This window comes from Phoca vitulina, unplaced genomic scaffold (genome assembly GCF_004348235.1).
Source record: "Phoca vitulina isolate PV1807 unplaced genomic scaffold, GSC_HSeal_1.0 scaffold59, whole genome shotgun sequence".
NCBI classification, from domain to species: Eukaryota; Metazoa; Chordata; class Mammalia; order Carnivora; family Phocidae; genus Phoca; species Phoca vitulina.
In genome coordinates, this window is record NW_022589762.1 from 7,808,812 (window position 1) to 7,832,571 (window position 23,760).

A 23,760-nucleotide genomic window follows, 5' to 3' on the forward strand; every position below is an offset into this window, starting at 1 on the left:
CACCACCTTGCCTCTGGCTTCCCAGCGCCCCGAGGCGTGCAGTGGTGGTGGCTGGCTCCCGCTTGGGGCCACCCGGGTAAGGGAGGCAGTGCCATCGGATTAGCTTTACAGATGAAAGAAGGTGAAGTTATAGCTCAGTTCAGAGACAGAAAACAGGCCTCAAGCTTAGCTGGGTGAGCGTGGGCAAGCCACTCTGTCAATAGCTGCCTCGGGCAGGGGTGAGGAGGACAGAACAGCTCCCGTGCCGCTCAAACTCGTGCACGGGGAACATAAAACCAGTGGGTGGCAGAACTGGGATTAAAACTCAAGGCACTTCTTAGGGCACCTGGGTGGCTCAGTCGGTTGAGCGTCTGACTTCTGATTTCAGCTCAGGTCATGATCTCAGGGCCGTGAGATCAAGCCCTGCAGGGGCTCTGCGCTGGGCACAGAGCCTGTGTAAGATTCTCTCTCTCTTTCTGCCCCTCCCCATCCCCCCTCGCTCTCTCCCTCTCTAAAAAACGAACGAAACTCAAGGCACTTCTGGGTCTTGCTTGTGTCTTGCAAATATGACAGGAATGGGTTTTGGGGGGATGGGAGCGGGGACAAAACTAAGTGTGGGTGGGTGTGAGGATGACTGGAGGTTCTACCCAAAGTGGGGAAAGACAGACAGTACGTGTGTGCCCTCAAATCTGGGAAAGCAGCGGAAGGAAGCAGCTAGGGCCCAGACGTCCCCTCCAGCAGCTTACCGGGCCACCCAGACATTGGTGTTGATGTTGAATGAGGCGATGGTGCCACTGAAGCGGGGGGTTGTTTCAAAGAGCCACACCTTCACGTTGGCACAGGCATCCCACTTGGCCTTTCCACGTTCATCGAACGCGTTGAAGCCTAGCCCCGTCAGAATGCACACTCCTTCCTGAGGGAAGGAGCCACTCTGTGAGCCTTCCAGCTATGCTCCTCCCCACCACGCCCCACGGCTTGTTGCACGAGGCCCCGGGTTCATCTTTTCTACTTACGGTAACCAGCCAGCAGGTGACATATTTGTACAGCACGAACTTGCCCCAGAGCAGCATGTACACGCAGCGGAACCAGAAAGGGTGGTTCTTGAGAGAAGAGAGAAGAGAGAACGGCCAGACGTTAGGGGTACTACCTGGGCAAGGCAAATTTCCCTTAATGCTCTTCCTTTGCAAACGCGTGGCTGACCACTGCGCGTCCACCTGGCGGCCTGCTGGCTTAGCCCTTCGAACAGGCTAAGAGGAGTACGCAGGGAACCCAGCGAACAGCCAGTCACCTTTTTCTTTGGAGAGTCCCAGAAACAGCCTTGTCCCTAATTCCTCTAAAGCCCCGAGCATTCAGGACACCAAGTACTGAGGGACGCTGAGATATCCACGGTCAATGTTAATTTAAGAGGCAAACCTACCCAGAGCGCGTAGGGAACTGCTGCAAGCCTTTCAGCTGGGCAGGAGCAAAAGCCAGCATTTCCCCCTCCCTTGGGTTTTGAATTCCCTAGAAGCCCCCAATCTATCAAGAGAAGAAAACAGGCTGGAGAGGACTGGAAGCTACGAGGCTCCAAGGAGTCCCTGGCTGCGATAAACCAAGCTAGGAGCTGCTCCCACGGGAGGTAAGGGGTGCTAAACGTGCACCTGGCACAGCCCTGTGCCCGCGAAGGTCGTTCAGTGCTGGCTGATGAACATGTCCCGGCCCGGCTGGCATGGACACCAACTCGCCCAGATCTAGAGCAAAACCAACATGCATTTGTCGATGGTATGACCCACTTCTTGGCTATCTACAGGGATCCTGGCCTGTCCGTTTCTAGCTCTGATGCAGCCAGGCTGCTGCAGCATTAGTCACCACTCACTTCATAGTCTTCAGTGAGGAGATAGTCTTCTGTGATGTGGGGGCTAAGCAGAGTGTAGCCCACTAGGTAGACAAGGCCCAGACTCAGCCGCCTGAGAGCAGGTATGGTGCTGGAAAGGAACAAGCAGGGTCACAACGGGCAGAGGCTTTTCCCTTCACCCGCTGACCTTAAATTATGGAGAGAAGTGTTTCAGAGTGTGCAGGGTGAGGAGCTCTCGGTGCAAAGCCGATATTCGGCAGCTCTACGTGGCTGGCTTTGAGGAGTGGTGAGCGCAGCACCCCACGAGTCCCGGGGAAGGGCAGGGCGGTGGGGGGGAACAGCATGCACGAGCCTGTGGCGCGTCCCCTCGGGGGTGCTATGGATCGGGCGGCCTCGCCGGCACTCTCCGGCCACACTGGGGCTGAAAGGCCAGTGCGGAGGGCAGGAGGATGACCGAGTCTCAATCTGCTCTTTCCTACCCTGGCTGAATTGACGCTCAAACACAGGCCAGGCAACTTCTCAGGAAAGGGATTTTTTTCCGGTAAGTTTTTCTACTGTGAGATATATATATATATATATATATATATATATATATATATATTTATTTAACAGTCTTCTTCCTTTTTTTTTTTTTTGGTAAAGGCAGGGACGTGACTGTTCAGGCAAAATCCTGTGGCATAAAAGTGAATTTTTATGTTTGCACTACGGGGTCAGAATGGATCTAAGCTGAAAAGGGCCCGCTAGCCGCCAGCAGCAGGTCCGGTGCCCATTATGACAGTCCGGTCCCTGCCGTGGCACAGGCCTGTGAGCCAGGGCCACGCTGCAGAACGCGGCCGGGGCTGGCCTTCAGGAAGTCACTTAGAAGTGGCTTTGTACTGGGTGAGACACCCATACAGAGGTCTTGACCAAGAGGGGCATTTACCTGTTTGGTATCTTCCCTGGTATGTCAGTCAGCTGTCCCTGCACCAGCTTCATGTAGTGGTTCATTGAGAACTGGGGCCCTACCAAGAAGGCCCCATAGAAGTAGGAGAAACCAGCAACTTCCAGCAGGGAAGGGACACCCTGTATGGCGTATTTCTGTTGCTCAGAGGACAAGGAATTCTATGCCGAGAAGAGAACGAATGGTTCAGGATAGCCTTGCATCTCCCCCCAAGAACCAGTTTGCGTGTTCCCCACCCTTGTGCCCCACGGAACCGGGCTTGTTCAGATAGCCGTCTCTTAACCATGAGAGACGATGGACTCTGAGAAACAAACTGAGGGTTCTAGAGGGGAGGGGCATGGGGGATGGGTTAGCCTGGTGATGGGTGTTAAAGAGGGCACGTTCGGCATGGAGCACTGGGTGTTATACGCAAACAATGAATCATGGAACACTACATCAAAAACTAATGATGTGATGTATGGTGACTAACATAACATAAAAAAAAAAAGATAGCCGTCTCTTTGAGGGCACGATATGGAGAAAAGGAGTTGCTTCACATGGAAATGAGGATGTGCGGGGGTAACTTAGCAACAGTGGGCTGCTGCTTTTCCAAATGCCAGGCTGGCACTGATCTCTGGACTTTGGGCACGAGCTGGATCCGGGGAAATTAGATTTGTTGATCCTTGCTCAGTGCTCTCTGAAACAGAACTCACACAGGCTGGGCATGGGCGAGAGGCTCTGCCCTGGCATCTGGGTGCAGTCTTTTGGTAGCAACAGCCTTTCTCCTTCCCTCTGGTTACATTCCTTAACCTCTCTGCAGAGGAATGGGTACTTACCTGATCCTTCCCTCCGTCAAAGTAGTCAACAGCCAAACCTGAGCAGAGAGAGAAGGCATGGGTAGAACAGAGGGAGGGCACTGAGGACGTGGCCTGTGGACTGAGCGTAGCCAGGAGCGGACCAGGGGGAACACGGTTGGACGGGGAGGAGCCTAGGTGTAAAAGGGGAAGGCAGCGAGCCAGCACTCACCAATCAGCTTCAAGGTCAGGACACAATGCGGCATTGTCCACTTGATATCGTAGGTGCCAGTGGCTGTGTAATAATAGCCGGCAAGAAGGTAGACCTGGGGGGTGGGGAGAGAATTTACTCTACCACCTGCTAGGGTTTCTTTATTTTCTCCCTGCTCTGAAATCCACCGTATTCTTTCATTTTTCCTTTCTCCTGGTCTCCTCCTTAAAGGCTTTTAAGTTCCTATAAATGGAAGAAACTGAATTCGTAGAGAGGAAGAGACTTGCTCAAGGCTTCTCGGCAGAATGAGGGCTAAACGGGGAATTCAGAGCTTAGAGTTGGTAGCTCATTCCAAGCTGACTTCCTGTCTTGCCTTTAAGCGACACCCCTCATGGCCAGCTAACTGGGCTAATCAGAGAACCCGAGTGGCCCAGGCCTGTGCAAAGGGGGTTAGCTGGCACCCCTCCCTGGAGGCAGGTAAAATATCACCACTGCCATCTGCAGATGAGACACCTGGCGCCCGTGAAAAGTGACCTACCCGAAGTTGGGCTGCGGAAGTGATGCTGGGAGAAAGGACTAGAAACTGGATCTCTTAGTTCCCTTTTGCTGTGCCACACAGTCCCTGACGTCCCCCCACCCCTGAAGTGCTGTCGGCTGTGGTCTGAGCTGCCTGCCGAGGGAGCGGCGCGGTTACCATCTGGAAGCAGAAGGTAGTGAGGACAGCAGTGATGGTGCGGCCCATGAGTCGGAGGATGAGGAACTGAAGCACAATGCATAGCAGGGAGTGGTAGACCTGATGTCCTGGAGGCAGAGGGGAGAGCACAGTTTAGCTTGTGGTTGTTGGGGGTTTTTTTGTTTTTGTTTTTTGCATTTCCACCCTTCCTGAAACTTCTAAACACAAGGAGAATTAAATTTAAAGAAGAAACTTTGGTGTGAGGATTTTTTCTTCGAAAAGAGACTCATGTTTCGGAGAGAGGGAAGGAAATGAATTGTATAAGTATAAGGGACTGTCGGGGAGTTACGGCATTTCTGAATGTCTGAGCTAAAGGGATGCTCCTGACGAAGGCTGCTTGCATCTGTCATCCGCTGACAGCCCCAGCAGAGAAAATGATGGGGTCAGGCCGAGGTAACAGCTCTCAAAATATTATCTGGGAGAGGAATGTACATAAGAGGAAAATTAAGCTCTGTTCCTGCGCATACAAACCCTCTTTTTGCAAGCAGAGCACTGTACTTCCCTAGCCATCAGATTCTCTCCAGAAATTCTGTTCAAGTCTGCTCCTTCCCAGGTTCCCTCCAATCGCGGCGCCACTGCTGAGTTCACTTACCAAAGTTAAAATAAGCGATTGAGAGGCCTGTAAAGGTGTGGAAGAGATGGATGAGGTAGCTGTCCTTGAAGAAAAGGTAACGCCGAAAAAACACAGCCAAGGGGTAACCTAGAGGGGAGAAAAATCAGTAAGAGGGTTACCCATGCCGGATGCCCTCCTGGTTTTGTCTTGGAAGTTTAGCTGGCATGAAATGCAGCCCAGAGTGGAAAATCTGTATATTATGCGGACGTTGGCAAAGATAACAGCATCCCCAAGAATCAGAAGTCTCTTTGCAAATACAAATTTAAAACTGAAGAAAGGAGTTTTATATGGAGTCAATATAAAACTGGGTCCTCAGACTAGGTGTCCCTTATAGCCTATTAAATATTGCTAGGAATTTTCTCTTGCGTTTTTCCAAATGATTCAAGGAATTAAGAGTGCCCAACTATGCCCGGGGACATTCTTTTACACCTTTATGATCTGATGTCATCACCTGTCCTGTTAGCAGAGTAAGATCAGCTTATGAAGAGGACAAATGTAAATTCATATCCGGCTGTAAAGTCGGATTCCTGCCTGCATATACAGTTGCATACTCCTCACATACTGAGGTCTGGGCATCAACTGTGTTATGAATCCATGTGAATATCCTGGAAAAATGTCATCTAAAGCTGTGATTCCCAGCACGGTCCCAGGGCCATGACTGAACTACAAGGGGTATCTCAGGCTGGGCCATAAATGGGCGAAAGGCGGCTTGCTGAATTAAAAAGGGTCAGTAACATTTGGTATTCCTCAACTACAATGAGCACGTTCCGAGGTTTTACTACACGTTCACAGTCAGTGTTAGCAAGCAGTCTGGCTCATGTGCTCGGCAACGCTCCTACAACAGTCGTGTGTGTGCAAAGAACTGGAATCCCCGCGTCTTTCTGGAAGGACACTTCACCTATCCTACCACTGCGTAATTAGTGTTCTTGAGTTGCTCATGGTTTACAGTTGCTGCAATTCTTGCCGTCAAATTATAGATTGCAGCTTATTTTTCATGGGCAATATGGTGGTGAGCTTGGTTAACTCTGCAACGCTCAGAAAAGTGTTACACACAGAGAAAATGCTCAATTATTTATCAAGTGAATAACAAGATGGATAACTGTGTTATATATTGGCCTATGTCCTGCTAGTCTGTTTTCCCATACTTTTTTCTTTTAACTTACCAACACAGCCTGGGTACTTACATATCCTGTTTTTTTTTTTTTTTTCACGTAAGAGTGTATCAACTATTTGATCTCCTTGGTGCCAGGATCTGCTGATTTTCTTGGATTGCTGTTCTCATCGTGGGCTAGGCTCTTTATCAAATTTACAGCTTCCTGCAAGTAGTTAATTTTACAGATACCCTGTGCATCACTGGCTCATTCATTCGACACGTTTGTTAAAAGCCTACTGTATGCCAGGTACTCTATTTATAGAGCATTTGATGAGGGAGGAGGTGGCATGTAACAGTTTCTTTTCTCGCTAGCTGAGATGACGGGATATAGGATTACTAGCTCAAGGGACAGGGAGACATCTATGACCCTTTCACAGTCAGATGAATGAGCAAAGAAATAGGATTGAGTCTCATTACACATCACATGGGCGGAAATTTGGCAGGGACAGAGCACCAGGTTAGCAGCAAGTTTTGCTAAGAACCAGAGCCAGGTACTAGAAAGCATATAGAATAAGGTCTGATTGCCTTAAATCTTTTGCTTTTTATTTTATTTTAGAGATTTTATTTCTTTATTTGAGAGAGAGAGAGAGCGTGCACGCAAAGGGGGAGGGGGAGAGGGAGAAGCAGACTCTTTGCTGAGCAGGGAACCTGACGACATGGGGCTCCATCCCAGGACTCTGAGATCATGACCTGAGCCGAAGGCAGACGCTTGACCGACTGAGCCACTCAGGCGCCCTGCTTTTTAATATTTTAGGAACAGGGGCATAAATGAATAGAAGCAATAAATAGGGCAGATCTCAGGATGCCTGCCTGGGTGGCTCAGTCGGTTAAGCGTCTGCCTTCGGCTCAGGTCATGGTCCCAGGGTCCTGGGATCGAGTCTCACATTGGGCTCCTTGCTCAGTTGGGAGCCTGTTTCTCCCTCTGCCTGCAGCTCCCCCTGTTTGTGCTCTCTCTCTCCCTGACAAATAAATAAAATCTTAAAAAAAATAAATAGGGTAGATCTTAAATATCTAAAGTACTGATAAATAAGTTCTAGATAGCCAAGAGTTTACCTTTAGGCATGAAGACCTTTAACCAATTGGAAGCCCTAAAACCATTTCGAATGCTTGAAATTAAAAAACAAAACAAACAAACAAAAAACAACATACATTACCCTGCTTCCTGAAGTTGAATGTAATTTAATATTTTCTTGGTGATCTGGGCCATAATTACTCTAGAGTACCGTCATGACCTATTGAGGTGTATAAAACTGTTTGCTCTCAACCTCGTAGGCCCTCCACTGTCCTGCATTCTGAGTTCTTGTATCCATTTCTTAGAGCTTTTATGCCCCTTTCCTGGCTACTCGGATCAGGAGTCACTTCTTGAGCTTTTTCTGTGTGCCTGCCAAGGATAGTTCCTTTCCCTATTTCTAATTTACCGTAGGCCTTAGAAACCATAACTATGTTTTAAAGGTGTAGAAAAAAAGATGTAAGAGCAAGAGTCTTGGGTGCTATCCTTACAGACACAGTGCATAGGCCTAGTGACATCTGTCCTGGCCACTCATGCCCTTTTCTCCTGTTTTCAGGTATATGTGGGGGGTGTGGTGGGGGCTGCTGAGTTCCACGCAGGTTAAGTGAAGTGTTAGTGCACACTAGTAAACACAGAAGAAGATGGAGCAGTTGGTAGGAAAATAACAACGCAGCAGGCCAGGTTACCAAAAACACTGAGATCATCACAGAGAACAGCGAAGCCCAGAATGAAGCCGCAGAGAGGAAGAAGGAACTGTGGGGGGCGAGTTGCTGGGACAACCCAGAGCTGATTTTGAGTGTGTAAACATCAAATCTTGCTCTTGGCTGCCACTCAGCTCTGCGGGCTTCGGAGCCAGGCTGCCCTGCAGGTATGTGCTGTTTTGGGGAGGGTGTTGTCCTACAAGCTGTTTCTGAGTCTTAAGGCTTTTTCATGGGAGCCAATGCTTAATATAATGGCTGTAGTCACCTGAAGAATCTTTAAAAGCCAACAGAAGCACCTCCTCTCACTCACCCACCGGAGAGTCTGATTCGGTAGGTCTGAGGGATGGTGATGTGCAGCCAGGGTTAAGAAACAATGCTTTACTGGGCGCCTGGGTGGCTCAGTTGGTTAAGCGACTGCCTTCGGCTCAGGTCATGATCCTGGGGTCCAGGGATCGAGTCCCGCATCAGGCTCCCTGCTGAGCAGGGAGTCTGCTTCTCCCTCTGACCCTCCCCCCTCTCATGTGCTCTCTCTCATTCTCTCTCTCAAATAAATAAATAAAATCTAAAAAAAAAAAAAAAAAAAAGAAACAATGCTTTACTAAAAATCCTAAGGCAAGGCAGCGGTCCGTACTAGGTCCTGAGAATAAAATTCTGAGCTTTTTCTTTTTTTTTTTTTTTTTTAAAGATTTATTTATTTATTTATTTGAGAGAGAATGAGAGACAGAGAGCATGAGAGGGAGGAGGGTCAGAGGGAGAAGCAGACTCCCCGCTGAACAGGGAGCCCGATGCGGGACTCGATCCCGGGACTCCAGGATCATGACCTGAGCCGAAGGCAGTCGCTTAACCAACTGAGCCACCCAGGCGCCCGAATTCTGAGCTTTTTCACTGGGGGTTATGGTCTTCCTTTAATAGCACCAAACAAGCAGAGGTTTGTTTTATAAACACTTTTTTTTTTTAAGATTTTGTCAGAGAGAGTGACCAAGCGAGAGCACAAGCAGGGGGAGAGGCAGAGGGAGAGGGAGAAGCAGACTCCCTGCTGAGCAGGGAGCCCGATGCAGGACTTGATCCCAGGACCCTGGGATCATGACCTGAGCCGAAGGCAGATGCTTAACTCACTGAGCCACCCAGGCGTCCCGTTTTATAAACAAATTATAGCTTCATGCAACTAGTTAATTTTCTAGATATCCTGTGGATCACTGGCTCATTCATTCCTTTGATGAATGTTATTCAACGCCCACTGATTCCAGGTACCCTGTTTATGAAACATAAGAACTTGCTTGGCTATACTGTAACCGTTTCTTCTTTTTTGATTATTTTTTTAAAGGGTGGGGGGCCTTCAGAAACTTATTAGCAGATACAGGATGAGATCTAACATAAACACTAAACCTGAGGATCCCCTACTAGAATGGGAACGTTCCAACAGCAAAAACTAGGGCATTCAAAACACTGTGAACCTCAAAGCACACTGAATTGGGTCCTCCTGAGAGGTTCAGGGAGTCACGAAGTATCCAGCTACATTCTCCAGTCAGTCACTGCATGTTTACTGGGGTCCAAGTGCCAGCTGAGTCAGAAACCAGGATCTGTCACAACTGAGATTGCTCATGGAACTCCTTATTTTCTGTATAATAATTGTGAAATTACTTATCAATCCCACAGGTTCTGAAGTTTCATTTGAAGAAACAGAAATGAGCTGTTTACATTACAGTCTGATAGATTTCTTTGACCTTTCAACCCATATAGCTATTTCTGGACTCTGGAGGACTAGGATATGACCCCGTTTGATCAGGCAGTGGTTCATAGGACCCCGGTGAAAAGAAAATAGAGCATTTTTGCCAAGTGTGCGGGAGAAAATAGGATTAGACAGAACTGCTATGTGTTGGCTTAGTCTGATAATAATACCAGTTTTGTCAAAAAAGACAACTACCTCAAACATCATGCGAAGCGTTGACATAACATCCATAGCACACCGCAGGGGTGTTTAAACGTTTTGGTCTTGGGACCACTTTAGACTCTTTTTTTTTTTTTTAAAGATTTTATTTATTTATTTGACAGAGACAGAGATAGCGAGAGCAGGAACACAAGCAGCGGGAGTGGGAGAGGGAGAGCAGGCTTCCCGCCGAGGAGGGAGCCCGATGTGGGACTCGATCCCAGGACCCTGGGATCATGACCTGAGCCGAAGGCAGACGCTTAACGACTGAGCCACCCAGGCGCCCACCACTTTAGACTCTTAAAACTAACTGAGGACGACCTCGAACGACATTTGTCAGTGTGGATACTATCTATCAATATCTCTTGTGTTAGAAAACAAAACTAAGAAAAACGTAAAGTATTTCATTGCCAATTCATTCAAAAACAGTAAACTGATGACATAATATATAAATAACATGCTTTTAATGAAAACAACTCTTATTTTCCAAAACAAACAAATAAAGCCATTTAATGAGAAGAATGGCACTGTTTTACATTTTTACAAATTTCTGGCCTTTGTCTGGCTCAATAGAAGATAGCTGGGTTCTCAAATCTGCTTCTGCATTTAGTCTGTTAATATGTTGTTTTGGTTAAAACATATGAAGAAAACCTGGCTTCACAGATATACAGTTGGAAAGAGAATCTTAATAGCCTTTTCACATCATTTTGAATACTATTCTTTGATACTATACCCAAACTGGACAAGTAAGTAGTTTCTTAAAGGTTAAGTTGCAATATGGGTTCTGCAACCATATCAGTGAACTTTCCATGTGTTATGTTAAAATCCACTGGCCTCTCATGTGCTTTGAATGAATCTTTTACCCAGGCGTGATTTTTGTTAACACCATGCATTGGTCATTTGGAAAATACTCGTTCACTGATTTAGGCAGATCTTCCAAATATTGACCTGTGTCAGAATACGATACCAAAAAAATCCTATTTCTTAATATCACCACTGATTTCCAGCAGCAAAGTCTTCATATATTGGGAAGTTGTCAAGCTCCTGGTGACGGATACAACTTCCCCCAAACTCAAATTTTCACTTGAAAGCCTGAATTTTAGTACTGACAACAAATACTGTCAGTTGTTTTCCTTAAAGTGACAGACTCACTTTGTACATTTTCAAGAAACTATCTGCCAAATGCCCAAGTCTCAACAACCACGGTTGGCCTGTCAGTCATTCTTTCAAGTAAAAATGGTGTTCAACGAAAAAAAGAAGCTGTTCATTCACCATGCAGCTCAAGCACAGCACAAGAGCTTTGCCTCCAGACAGCCTCTGCCCTTCAGGATGTAGGAGGAGTGCTTTGTGCAGACTTCTCGATTCTTCAGAGTATTAAAAAGATGTGGGACACCTGGGTGGCTCAGTCGTTAAGCGTCCGCCTTCGGCTCAGGTCATGATCTCAGGGTCCTGGGATCGAGCTCTACATCGGGCTCCCTGCTTGGCGGGGAGCCTGCTTCTCCCTCTCCCTCTACTGTCCCCCCTACTTGTGCTCTCTCTGTCAAATAAATAAATAAAATCTTTACAAAAAAAAAAAAGGACGTGTACTCAAGGGCTGAGATTTAATAAAATTCATAATGTTTATGCTTCACCAAGGACCTTCTCTTTTTTTTTTTGAAGATTTATTTATTTGAGAGAGAGAGAGAGAGAGAGCGCATGAGCAGGAGGAGCAGCAGAGGGAGAGGGAGAAGCAGACTCCCCGCTGAGCAGGGAGCCTGAGGTGGGGCTCGATCCCAGGACCCTGAGATCATGACCTGAGCCAAAGGCAGACGCTTAACAGACTGAGCCTCCCAGGCGCCCCCATCAAGGACATTCTTAAGTGAACCTGGCCCTCTTTGGGGGGAGGGGGGCTGAGAGTGTGCAGCACTGAAGAACACAAGGACTGCGAGTGCAGCCTGGTATCCCTGCCCTGACTCACGCTAGGGCACCAGCAGTCACCCACACTGCTTTTGTACCATCAGAGCAAAGGTCAATGCAGCAAACCTAGAGATTCATGGACTACAATTGGGGAACTGCTGAACTGCTGACATATGGAATGATGTTTTCGCTTCATCTTCCTTCTTATAATGCCCAAATCCAGGCCTTGGCTTCCTCCCTGCTTTACTCACCCGCCCCGCCCTCCTGTATTTTTTTTTTTTTCCTATTGAGGTATAATTCACATACCATAGAATGCACCATTTCAAAGTGTAGAATTCAGTGGTGTTTGGTATATTCACAAGGTTGTGCAATCATCCCACTATCTAATTCCAGAACATTTCTGGCTCCCCAAAAGAAACCGCATACCTGTTACCAAGTCACTCTCCATTCGCTCCTGTCCCTAGACCCTGGGAGCCACCGGGGTTACTTTCTGTCTGTATGGACTGTCTATTCTGGGGACTGCATATAAATGGAGTCATATAATATGTGGACTTTTAGGTCCGGCCTTTTTCACTTAGCATAATGTTTTCAAGGTTCATTTATGTTGTAGCACATATCAATACTTCATTTAAAATTTTTCTTTTATTTTAGTATAGTTGACACACAATGTTCTATTAGTTTCAGGTGTACAACATAGTGATTCAACTCCTCTCTATGTTAAGATATGCTCCCAGTGCCTTACTCTTTCTTTATGGCTGAATAATAGTCCTTTGTATGGATATACCATATTTTACTTAACCTTTCAATAGCTGATGGACATTTGGGTTGTTTCCACTTCTTGGGTATTACTGAATAATGCTGCTATGGAACATTCGTGTCCAAGTTTATGTGTGAACATACATTTTCTGTTCTCTCAGGTATATACCTAAGAGTGGGTCTCTCAGTCCTCTTACTCTCTAACCCTGCACTTCTCTCAGTTGGTGGTGTAGACCTGTTTTTTAAATTTCCCATCTGTTGTGGGCCAATACTTTTGTAAAATACAAGTCACAGGCTACAAAAGTTCCTAAATGTTTGCTCTCACTTTCTGGCCTTGCTCTGACTGGCAAGAGGTGGCGGGTACAATCTGAATAGATCGCATCGATGACCCATCTTTCTTCTTCTCCTTCACTGACGCCTTTTCTCTGGTTCCTAAATATGGCTATCTCCAGGATTCGGCGTTGACCCTCCACCGTGCTCGCTACTCTGCCTCTTTGGAAACCACATCTAATGTCCTGTACCTTAATAGGATCTTCATGCCAAAGACAAACACATCTTCATCTTTAATCCTAGCTTCTCAAGTTTCAGTTCCATATTTCCTACTTCCTGGAGGGGCATTCTTAGTTTGGTATCTCATACCATCTCTGTCTTTACGAAAACATGACTTTCCCCCTGCTCAGCCTTCTCTTGGCTTCTTTTTTTTATTTATGGGGCTCCCATTCTCCAGGTCACATAACCACATTCAAAAGCCTGAAGGTGTCTTTGCCTCCTCCCTGTCCTTGGTTCCCTGGACATCCCTCCTTTCCAATGGTTCTCGCCACGGTCGTGTACTTTGCTCTCTGTGCTCCGTTTGCAGGTAAGGCCTTCAAGCGCTCGGCCCTTGAGCTCCTGCTGTGACCTCCCACCTGATCTCTCCTGCAGCCTCAGGCTGCCAGCCACCCTCCACCAGAGCACTCTTCCTTCAACTCCTGCTCAAATGACTACTCACCAGAGGACCAGCACCTAAGCCCGAGACTCAACGTCTATCTTCTAAACCACATTTCTAGTTAGAGCTTCCATTTCTCTGCTGCAACTAAACCCGATCTGCTAGTTTTTACCCAAACATGTCTTACGTCTTTTGTCTCTAGACCTTAGCTCATGCCAATCCCTTTGCGTGGAACACCTCCGACCACTCCTCTACCAAGTGAAATCCTACCCGTTCTCGGAAACCCAGATCAAGTGCTTCCTTCTGTAAGGCTACCTCAGACCACAGTGAACTCATGACCCGTGTATTAAGGATTCATGCCTTAAATACATGGCACTTAGGACTAAGACTCGTTTGGTAAATCATTATATACTAGAATATGCCACTCCGTACGTTTTTATTTTATACTACAATTTTTATATGTTCAATCCCTTTTCCTCAAGGCCTCCTGTGTCTTTGGATCTCCCATAGCACACTATCCTGTACACTTGACTTTTGTTTGATCAGCAACAGTAATGGACACTTAGTAGCTGTTTGACCTCGAGCATCAGTTTCCTCATCTGTAAAATGGGGGATAGCACCTGCCTCAATGAGTTGTTTCTAAGGACTAAAGAAGCCAAAGTATATAAAGTAGTTAGCACAGTGCTAACTAAATATTGTAGGTGGTCATAGACTTATACAAACACACATTCACACAGAGTGGGAGGGAGGGAAACGGGGCAACCTTTGTTTTCCAAACACCTCCTTTCACCTCCCCGCTAATGGCCTTTCTCCCCTTTATATCCTCAGACCCCTACCACTCTCCTTAGCTCATATTTCTCGTTTAAAAAAAAAAAGTTAGTGGGAAGAAAAGCAGGCCTTTTCTGAGAAATTCTGGGGCAAATGGATATCAGAGCTTCTGAATCTAATCTTCATTCCATGTGACAACCAAATGACTAAGGGGTTTCCTTTCTATCTGCATTTCAAAAGAAGATTCATAGCATATTTACTTTATAAAGATACTGATTTTGGCTTGCCAAGAGCACTTCTTCCAAAATGCAATGTACTGTTGAATTAAGGCGCTGGATGCTTGGAAGAACACGGACTTTGGAGTTAAGACAGAGCTCAGTTTGAATCCCCGTTCTGCTACTTACTAGCTGTCACCTCAGGCTGGTTGATCTTTAACCTCGTTGTCCTCAGTTTCTGTTAACCTTTTCGTTCCTCAGTAAAACAAGTATCTAGCTTAGGGTTTGTATATTAAGCCTGGTACATACCAGAAGCTCAGTAAACGGGAGACTGCCCCATGCCTGCTTTAGCAGTGAAGGGCCCAGCGATCCCGTCACAGTTGCACTCTCGTAAATACCATCCATTTGCCGAAGTCTCCCAAATTTTCGTCTTCGGCCTAGACCTGTCACCTGGACCCCACACTGGTATGGACTAATCAACACTTCGAGAAGGCGCATGCCTAAACAGATACCTCAAATTCAACAGGCACTGCTGACTTACCTTCCTCACTAAAGCTACTCCTCTCCTGGCCTGCCCCATTTCAGCAAACGGCAACTTAGCCTTCGTTCCCTTAGGACTGAAACCTGCAACCTTGCCTCGGTTCTTGACCTGCCCCCCTTCCCACCTCAACGCAATCAGTCCACAAATCCTGTCTGTTCTCCTTGAGAGTAAACCCAGAATCTGACCACCTCTTCCCCTGGTCCAAGCCAACACCATCTCTGGCCTGTGTTATTATAGTTTGCTGCCTGACTAACCTCTTGCCTCTATCATAACACAGCACCCATAGGGCTTCTACTATAACGTAAGTCAGATCAGCTCATTTCTCTGCTCAAAACCCTCGGAAGGCCTCCAATCTCACTGAGCAAAAGCCAAAATCCACCCAGAACCTACAGGATCTGTTTGCCCTTCCCAGCCCGAGCTTCCTCTGACTCATCTCCACCACTCTGCCCCAGCCAAAGCTCTCCCTTCTGGGTAGTCAGGCAGGCCCGGCCCCAGAGCCTTCACGTTAATAGGTTCCTCGCCCGAAATGCTCTTTGCACAGATAACCTCAAGTCACTCAGGTCTTTACTAAAATGTCACCTTATCAGTGAGGCCTTCCCTGACCTTCTTATCTAAAATTGCACGCTTCTCCCCCAACCCTCACCTGCCACCAACACATACTTCCTGTTCTCTGCTTTACTTTTCTTTTTTCTCCCTTAGCACTTATTACTCTTTTACACACTATGTATTTTATTTATTTATCAGTCTTTGGAAGTAGGGATTTTTGTCTATTTTTTCCCCTGCTGTACCCCAGGGCCTAGCACAAATCCTGGTACAGAAAAGGTCTCAAAAATATGTGCTGAATGGGTGAGAGAATGAAAGAATGAATGAGAGAATACTTTATTCTCTAGGCAGTCAATAAAATATTTATCAAACATCCATTATGTGGTCAGCACTGCATTAGGCAAAAGGGGATGTTGCAGAATCGAAAGAGATATTTTTTAACTCTTAAGGAGCTTTTTAGAGAGAGAGAAAAGAGCTATCAAACACTGATGTTCTGTAAGTGCTAACTGCATGCCAACGCTGTAGAAGTTAGAAAGGAGAGAGATCAATAATGACCAGAGCAGCACGACGAATAAAGTTAAGGAAAGAGCACTCCGCTGGAGGAGAGTAATGTAAAGACACAGAGGTAGGAAAGAGCCTGGAAGAGTCACTTCAAGAGGGGCTAACTACAAGAGGGGTAATATAGCGTAACAGAGCGGACAGGAAGCTTTGGAAAACCCAGCAGAGTCTGAAACTGACACAATAGGAAAAAAAAATCAATAGGATTGACTGGATGTGGGGAGTGACGGAAAAGGACACATTAAAGAGTGAGCCACTGTGATGGTCTTCAAGACTTTTGCTCGAACGGCCCCTAAAATATGAAAAACTCTATATCCCCTGTCATATTTTTAAGTTGCCATCTGTCATTTATAAGCTTAAACAAGAGCAAATGATGTGTTTTTTATAAGTCCGTTGAAGCTGTGCTCTAAGTACACATGGAAAATGTCTGCCAATGGCAGGCTAATCAGCTCCATCAGACTTCCTTTCTGTCAAAAGATGTCTAAGCTCATTTTTAAGTTCCAGTGAACATGTTAATATATCCCCCTCAGAACAACCATCTCATTTCTGAATTCTAGTTTTAAGATGGATAGATATGGTTGCCACGAATTTGTCACCTAGATATAACTATACTTAAAAAAAATAGTCAAGGGGCGCCTGGGTGGCTCAGTCGGTTAAGCGTCTGCCTTCGGCTCAGGTCATGGTCCCAGGGTTCTGGGATTGAGGCCCACATCGGGCTCCCTGCTCAGGGGGGAGTATGCTTCTCCCTCTCCCTCCACTGCTCCGCCTGCTTGTTCTCTCTCTCAAGTAAATAAAAATCTTAAAAAAAAAAAAATTAAAAAAAAAGGGGGCTGCTCCTCTTTGCTTTACTTTTGTGGCATCCTGTGAAATTTTTATACCCTGGGGCAACCCACCATGACTTTTTCCCCCTTATCTAAGGGCTAAAGGGTGACTTTTAGGGAGTTGGGAAAGGAGAACCTTTGGAGCAGACAGTCTCGAGCATATCCGTTGTAGACAAGAGTACATATGGAAGCTGCAAATCTGGAAACTGATTCCTTATCCATGCCCATGTATCCCCTGGAAAGTCTCTGTGTACCCCTAGAGTACATGTACCCCAACACGAAGACTCCTGACTTTGAGGTTTCCCTTCTCGGAGGTTAAGAAGAAGGTGGTGCCACTGACAGACACAAAGACTGGAGTGGCGAGCTGGCTCTGGTGGTGCCGCTGCTGGTAAAGATCCAGGAAAAAAGCTAAGCTCTCCCAGGGATAGGCCGCAAAAGGGCGGGCAGGCCCAGGGCTGAGTCTTGGAAAATGCCTGTAATTCACGGGAGTGCGAGCAAAAGAAACTGAGATAAAACAGGAAAACAAGGAGGTAAATCAGGGAAGTGGATGTGTGAGAAAGGAAGAAGAGTATTTCAGTAGGAAAGGAATTTAATCACATCAGACCTTACAGAGCCCCAGGAGGGTGGGGAAGAGGACAAGGTCACTGAACTCACAGTGACGTTATTAGGAACTCTGCAATGGCAGCAGCACGATGGATGTGGAGGCCAGGAGAAAGTGGACAGCTAAGAAGGCAGTGAGTGGATAAAGAGGAAATGCAGTCTGGATATGAAGACTACCCGTACAAGAAGTTTGGCAGTAAACAACGGTCAGCGAGAGAGCATGGCCGCTGAGTGAAGTCAACCGTTTCTCAAACAGAGACATTCTGTCCACATGTGTTTTATGGAAGAAAGCAGTAGAGTGGAAGGAGACTGGGTATGCCAGAGGAGGAAGGATTTACCTTAGAAAGGAGGAAAGAACCCTGGCTCTTCCCCTGAGGCTGGAGGGCCAGGCAAGGAGACTGGCATAGAAACATGGAAGGCGGAGGCCGAAGTTCACGAAAAGAACCTTAATCTCCTCACTGAAGGGGGTGATGGGGGCCATTCTTGGGAAGAATGGCAGTGTAGGGGAAGCACAATGTGGGGCGTGTGTGGAGGGGCGCTGGAGGGGAAACACAGCCCATTCCCAGGGCATCAATCACCCAGAGGCAAGCCTCCCTCTTCGGAAAGGTTACTGAAAACAGCAGTGGGCAATTCCCCCCGGCTGCGAAACACATTTCTTTCTCCAGAAATTGGCAATTCTATAGGACACGGCAGAGAGCTCTGACTTCTGATTGGAAATATGGCTGTCAGTTCATGCCTATCACTGTCTGAGTACGAGCTGCTCCGACTGGGGCTGATGGAGGCTGCGAGACAAGTGTGGCACATCTGCTTTACGAGAAGTTTTGCAGAAACGATTCCAATCAATTTAACTGGTAAGTAACTTCATTATATGAAAACAAGTAAATCATACACAACAGAATGTGCAGTTGCCCTGTATCTGAAAGACACACCATGGGACTTCAACGGTGTTTCTGTGAACAGCCACTGTCTGCTAAGGGCCCCCGAGCCCAAGAGCACACATTTATTGCGTTTTCCACCATGGTCTGCAGGAACTGTCGTGAGAAAACTTAAGAAGCTCCGCTTGAAATCCAGGCTTTTATATACTTTTCTCCAGATTCAGAGGAAGATGTCCCTCCCTACCCCCCCTTTTTTTAAAGATTTTATTTATTTATTTGATAGAGAGAGACACAGCGAGAGGGGGAACACAAGCAGGGGGAGCAGCAGAGGGAGAGGGAGAAGCTGGCTCCCTGCCGAGCAGGGAGCCCGATATGGGGCTCGAACCTAGGACCCTGGGATCATGACCCAAGCCGAAGGCAGGCAGACGGCTGAGCCACCCAGGCGCCCCTCCCTCCTCTCTAAACATCTCCTCCTCCCCTTGGGTCCTCGGAATTCTACCCATCCCAGTCTTTACAGGGAACTTCCTTCCCGGTCTTTCTCCCTAGCTTTCTTATTCTCTCCTTCTTCCTTTATTATTGTCACTGACACCAGTTAATACCAATGAACCTTTACTGAATTCTTACTATGCGTCATGAGTTAAGCACTTTACACACATTATCCCCCTTAATCCTCATAACTATTCGAAGAAATAATATTATTGTCTTCAGTGTCTGAACAAGCAAACACATCAAAGCAGTTGCTAACCGGTCTGTGCTGAGCAGCGAGTCATTGATGCAGCTGGATGCTCAACTCCGGTTTTACCTCTAGGTGCACGACTTAAACTGCTAGCACATGATTTCCTCTACCTTCAAATAGCTCAGGCTCTCCGTTTTCCCCTTCTAGCCGCCCCTCCCCACCCTGCCTCTGTCCCTTTGCTGCTGCTTCTAGCTACTGGTCAATTCCACTTAGTCCTTTTTGTCGTCAATCTCCTAGGAATCACGGTTTAACTCATCATCTCTATTTCTTGTCTACCTGTTTCTTTCTCAGCCTTCAGCACTGCTCTTGGGGACTGTTTACTGACAAGATTATGGCAACTCTTTGGAATTTCCAGTTAGAGATGGCTGGAAAAAACCTCAGTTTCATCCTTATCCTACCTGGATGTTGTAATTTTTTTAGACTATGGAAGGTTACCATAGATAATGGGTATTTTGCTTTGGGCAATACTGAAAGGATCTATCAGATTTCAGTTAAATTTGAAGAGATTTAAGAATCTCTTTAAGAATCACAGACCAGAATATAAAATAGGATTGCTTTTGAACCTGGCTTATTTGAAATTTATTTTTTATTTTTGTTTGTAGTAATTAATTTTTATCAAATACTTTCACGCAATAATTTTATCATAATTACTTCTACTTTGAAGATCTGCCACTCAATTCTTTTTCCACCAAAGTGGAAATTCCTTGTGCTAAACAACTATGCAGAGAAAAGGAAGACATAGAAATAGGAAGGACACTGCTTGACACTGTCTATTTAATTGATTGGTAACTGATTAGGCACGTATGCTGAGTTACTGATCACTCTGCAGCACTCTGTAGAGTGCTTGTAGATTGTGGACATTTAGGTGAGGATGAAGCTCTCACCTTTGGAATTTGTTCAGAACTGATCCTTTGTTTCTCTTCACCAGAGTAAGCTTGTTGACAGTAAGGGCAAGTTGCCAACACACCTTCCACCCTCTGACAGACAATCCTGTATAGCTGGGGCTGTCATATGCTGAATGGTTATTCACGGGATATACGGATTCTTAGAATCTGAAGAAATCTTAGAAATCACTGACTCCAAAACCTCATTAGATAAGAAACGGAGGCCCAAAGGGGATGGCCGGCATGCTCAAGGTTAACAGAGAACAGCTCAAATTAGAATCCACATCACTTGATTTCCATTCTGATATTTTTGCCACATGCCTTGGCACTTGGCAGTGACCTGCAAGTGAATCACTAATAACTAGCTGCGTGCTTTTAAAGCTACAATCTATATTCAAGCATCTGTTTGCAGACACATGCACACTCATGTTTATGTTTGCTTATCTTCCTATCTAAAAACAATTAAAAACTACATTTTCTTCCCAATGATTTATTTATTTATTTGAGAGAGAGACAGACAGAGAGCGAGCAGGGGGAAGGGCAGAGGGAGAGGAAGACAAGTAGATTCCCCACTGAGCAGGGAGCCCAATGTGGGGCTCAATTCCAGGACCCCGAGATCACGACCCGAGCCGAAATCAAGAGCTGGACGCTCAACCGACTGAACCACCCAGTTGCCCGCAAAACTACATTTTAATGTTAAATGTAGATGCTCTCCTGTACTGGCCTTGTTAATCTAATTCTTGGGGACTCCCTGTCCCTGTCCTCATGCAATGCAGTAAGAATACAGCAGTTCTTTCTGAAAGTTTCCTCCTGCTGAGTATCTCAAACATTTTGACAACTCTGATACAGGATTCAAGAAAACTGGGACAAGTGATCAAAATGTCCTGGGGATAAAAGAATAGAGGGGACATTTCAAAGGTAAACTAGTGGATGGCTCTTAGTTGTGAGAAAGAAAGAAAAAGGGTTTGCTATGAAGGTTAAGAAATATTAGTTTTTTAGTCAATTAACCCAACCAAACCACCTAAACCCGAGCTGCCCCCAAGTCCTACCAAAAGTAATTCTTTAATTGCTCCATTTAAGCCAAGTGCTCTTAGTAATAAGCCAGGCCATCTTAAGCTTAGTGCTGCTGGCTCATGGACACACATGTTGGCTAACTGGTAAAACCTGCTACAGAAGCTGCAAAGTTAGGATACGACACAAAACTGACTTTGATGTCACCAATGCTGTTTTGTGTCATGCCACAGGGAGTTAGCCACGCCAAGGTTCTCGCTAGCTTCTCAGTCCCGGAGTTAGCCATCCATCATGGCGAGGTCTCCTGAGCATTTCAAGTCTGACTAGATGGCAGCAGGGACATCAAGCACACGATCCACATGTCTGAACACCTGGGTATAGTATTTTTCTATACTCCTAGTTTGTTCGAATGGTCATGTAGTTGTTTTGTTACTTTAGAGAACTGTTTTTTCCTAAAACTTAGGAAGCTTATTCTACAAATACTTATAGACTGAAGGAATGTTAAAGCTCAAAGAGGCTGTTGACTGGCATTTCTCCCTTTTAGTGGAACAGGGACAACAGCTGTTCAAGGCTGACTTTGAGCTGCTTTAAGACACCAAAATGCCTTAACGAGCAAAGATAAAATGACCCCCCGTCGCCCATATTCAGTGCATTTTTATCACATTTTAATTCTTTGTAAATTACTAAACCACATGGTGGCAACTTCCTGCCTGATTATCTGACCAACTAGAATATCCCTGGACTCAGGAATCAAGAGTCATTTAGTTCAGAAATTCAGCTCTGCAGCTGGGGCGAATAGATCCTTTGTATCTCAATGTCTTCATCTGTGAAATAGGGAAAGTGCCAGCCATATTGCAGGCTGTTCTACAGATTAAAAGCGAAAATATCTGTAAAAGTGTCATACATGGACGTCCTTGAGGCTATTTTAAAAATATTTACATATGAGGGGTGCCTGGGTGGCTCAGTCGTTAAGCCTCTGCCTTCGGCTCAGGTCATGATCTCGGGGTCCTGGGATCGAGCCCCACATCGGCCTCCCTGCTCGGCGGGAGGCCTGCTTCTCCCTCTCCCACTCCCCACTGCTTGTGTTCCCTCTTTTGCTATTCTCTCTGTCAAATAAATAAATAAATTCTTAAAAAAAAAAGTAAATTAAACCTATAGCAAGTTTCAAAACTAAAGGTCTGTGAATTGCACCTCATACTCCCAGGAAGCAGCCCATTGGCCATGAAGCTAATAAAGCTTCAGTTTCAAGGCCCTTCCTTTGCAGAGGCCCCTTTTAAGGCCCTGGAGGCGGGGGGTGGGGCAGTGGTAGAGGTGGGAGCTAACAACCTGTTCCCATGGTCATATGTATTTATGAAACTTATAAGCCATTTTTGTATCCTTTTTCTGAAAAAAGGTCCCCAAGATTATATAAGCTCCAGGTCCCAAATCCAAGATTTGGATCTTGGATTAAAAAACAAAAACAAAAACAAAAACCAACCGCCACAACAAAACCAGGCATAGGTCAGAAAATTCCTCTACTCCCAGAATCCCGTGGGTACAGGGCTTCATCCAAGGTCTTCCAAGTGACAGGCATATTCCCCAATAAGTTCCGGTGGGGGTTTAGGCTGGGGGTGAGGCGTCTGGCAGCAGTGGGACCCTGGCTGTCAGTGGCTACACAGGCCTGAGGAGGGGTGAGGCTGAGAAGGCTCTGACAGGACTGTGACTGGTAGGCAGGGAGAGCCAGCTGGGACGTGGGATGCAAGGGTGGTATGTGGGAAGCCAATTTTGAAGAGAAGGGGCACTGAGCCTGTCAGTGTGGACCTGGAGATACACTGTCACCCCTAGGTGAGCGTGTGGAGTAAGGGAGTGCTACAACCCCTCCTCCTCATTCATTAACAGTCCGACATACCGTGGCTGAAAGGTGGTGTACAAGAGACTACAGGAGGCAAGGGAATGCAGCCAGAGTTGGGAGTGGCGGGGAAGGGCGGGGAGGGGCTGACCCTGCGGTGGGAGGGGGGCATGAAGTGCCCTGCAGTTCATATGCTAAAGCAGTGTATTTCAGATAGCAGGGGCATCTATTTAAGTCCAGGAGAGGAGAGGATTGTAGAAATCGTCCAGCGTAGATGTTTAGCACCTGGGAAAACAGGCCCTTTACAGGCACAGTGAGAAGCAGTGCGCTGGCCAGGGCCTCCACAGCGCACCCCCCTTTCCTGCTCTCTGATGGGTCTGCCCCTTCTCTTCCTTTCCTGTCCTGTTACTGTTTTCTCCTCTTCCTTCCCCTGTACAGACCTGAAGTATCTTATCCCCCATTTTTTAAAAAAGATTTTAGTTATTTGAGATGGAGAGAGCGAGGGAGAGAGTGAAAGAGCACGATTGGGGGGAGGGGCAGAGGGAGAGGGAGAAGCAGACTCCCTGCAGAGCCGGGAGCCCAATGTGGGGCTCGATCCCAGGACCCTGAAATCATGACCTGGGCCGAAGGCAGACGCTTAATGACTGAGCCACCCGGGCGCCCCTTATCATCCATTTTTAATGCTTTCTGGATTTTACATGATATAGGTTCTCTCTCAAAAATGTCTATCTAGTGTGTAGTAACCTGGGTTTTTTCCCCCCTTTTAATTTATGGCACTGGTCTTCAGTGGAGAAATGGCCCTTTGCTCCTGTTGTGACCTGATCTGGCCTAGGGCTGCCCAAGGGTTGCCCTGTCCCACTGCCAAGCGCTAATTAGCTGCTCTTTCTCCAATGCTCCCAAATACTTGTCATGAGAATTTCTCTCTTGTGT

At 46.5% G+C, this 23,760-nt stretch overlaps 1 protein-coding gene across 1 annotated transcript in view; it reads right to left on the reverse strand.

Moving 5' to 3' along the window:
• The window catches only part of LPCAT3 (lysophosphatidylcholine acyltransferase 3), a 38,245-nt gene that overhangs the window by 1,329 nt on the left and 13,156 nt on the right, over positions 1-23,760 (reverse strand). Inside the window, exons 2-9 of the mRNA XM_032390799.1 lie at positions 5,063-5,170; positions 4,432-4,538; positions 3,759-3,852; positions 3,569-3,606; positions 2,736-2,914; positions 1,835-1,943; positions 993-1,079; positions 726-892 (exon numbers count right to left, since the gene is read on the reverse strand). Coding sequence (XP_032246690.1) covers positions 726-892; positions 993-1,079; positions 1,835-1,943; positions 2,736-2,914; positions 3,569-3,606; positions 3,759-3,852; positions 4,432-4,538; positions 5,063-5,170 — 889 coding nt within the window. The remainder of the gene's footprint in view (positions 1-725; positions 893-992; positions 1,080-1,834; positions 1,944-2,735; positions 2,915-3,568; positions 3,607-3,758; positions 3,853-4,431; positions 4,539-5,062; positions 5,171-23,760) is intronic.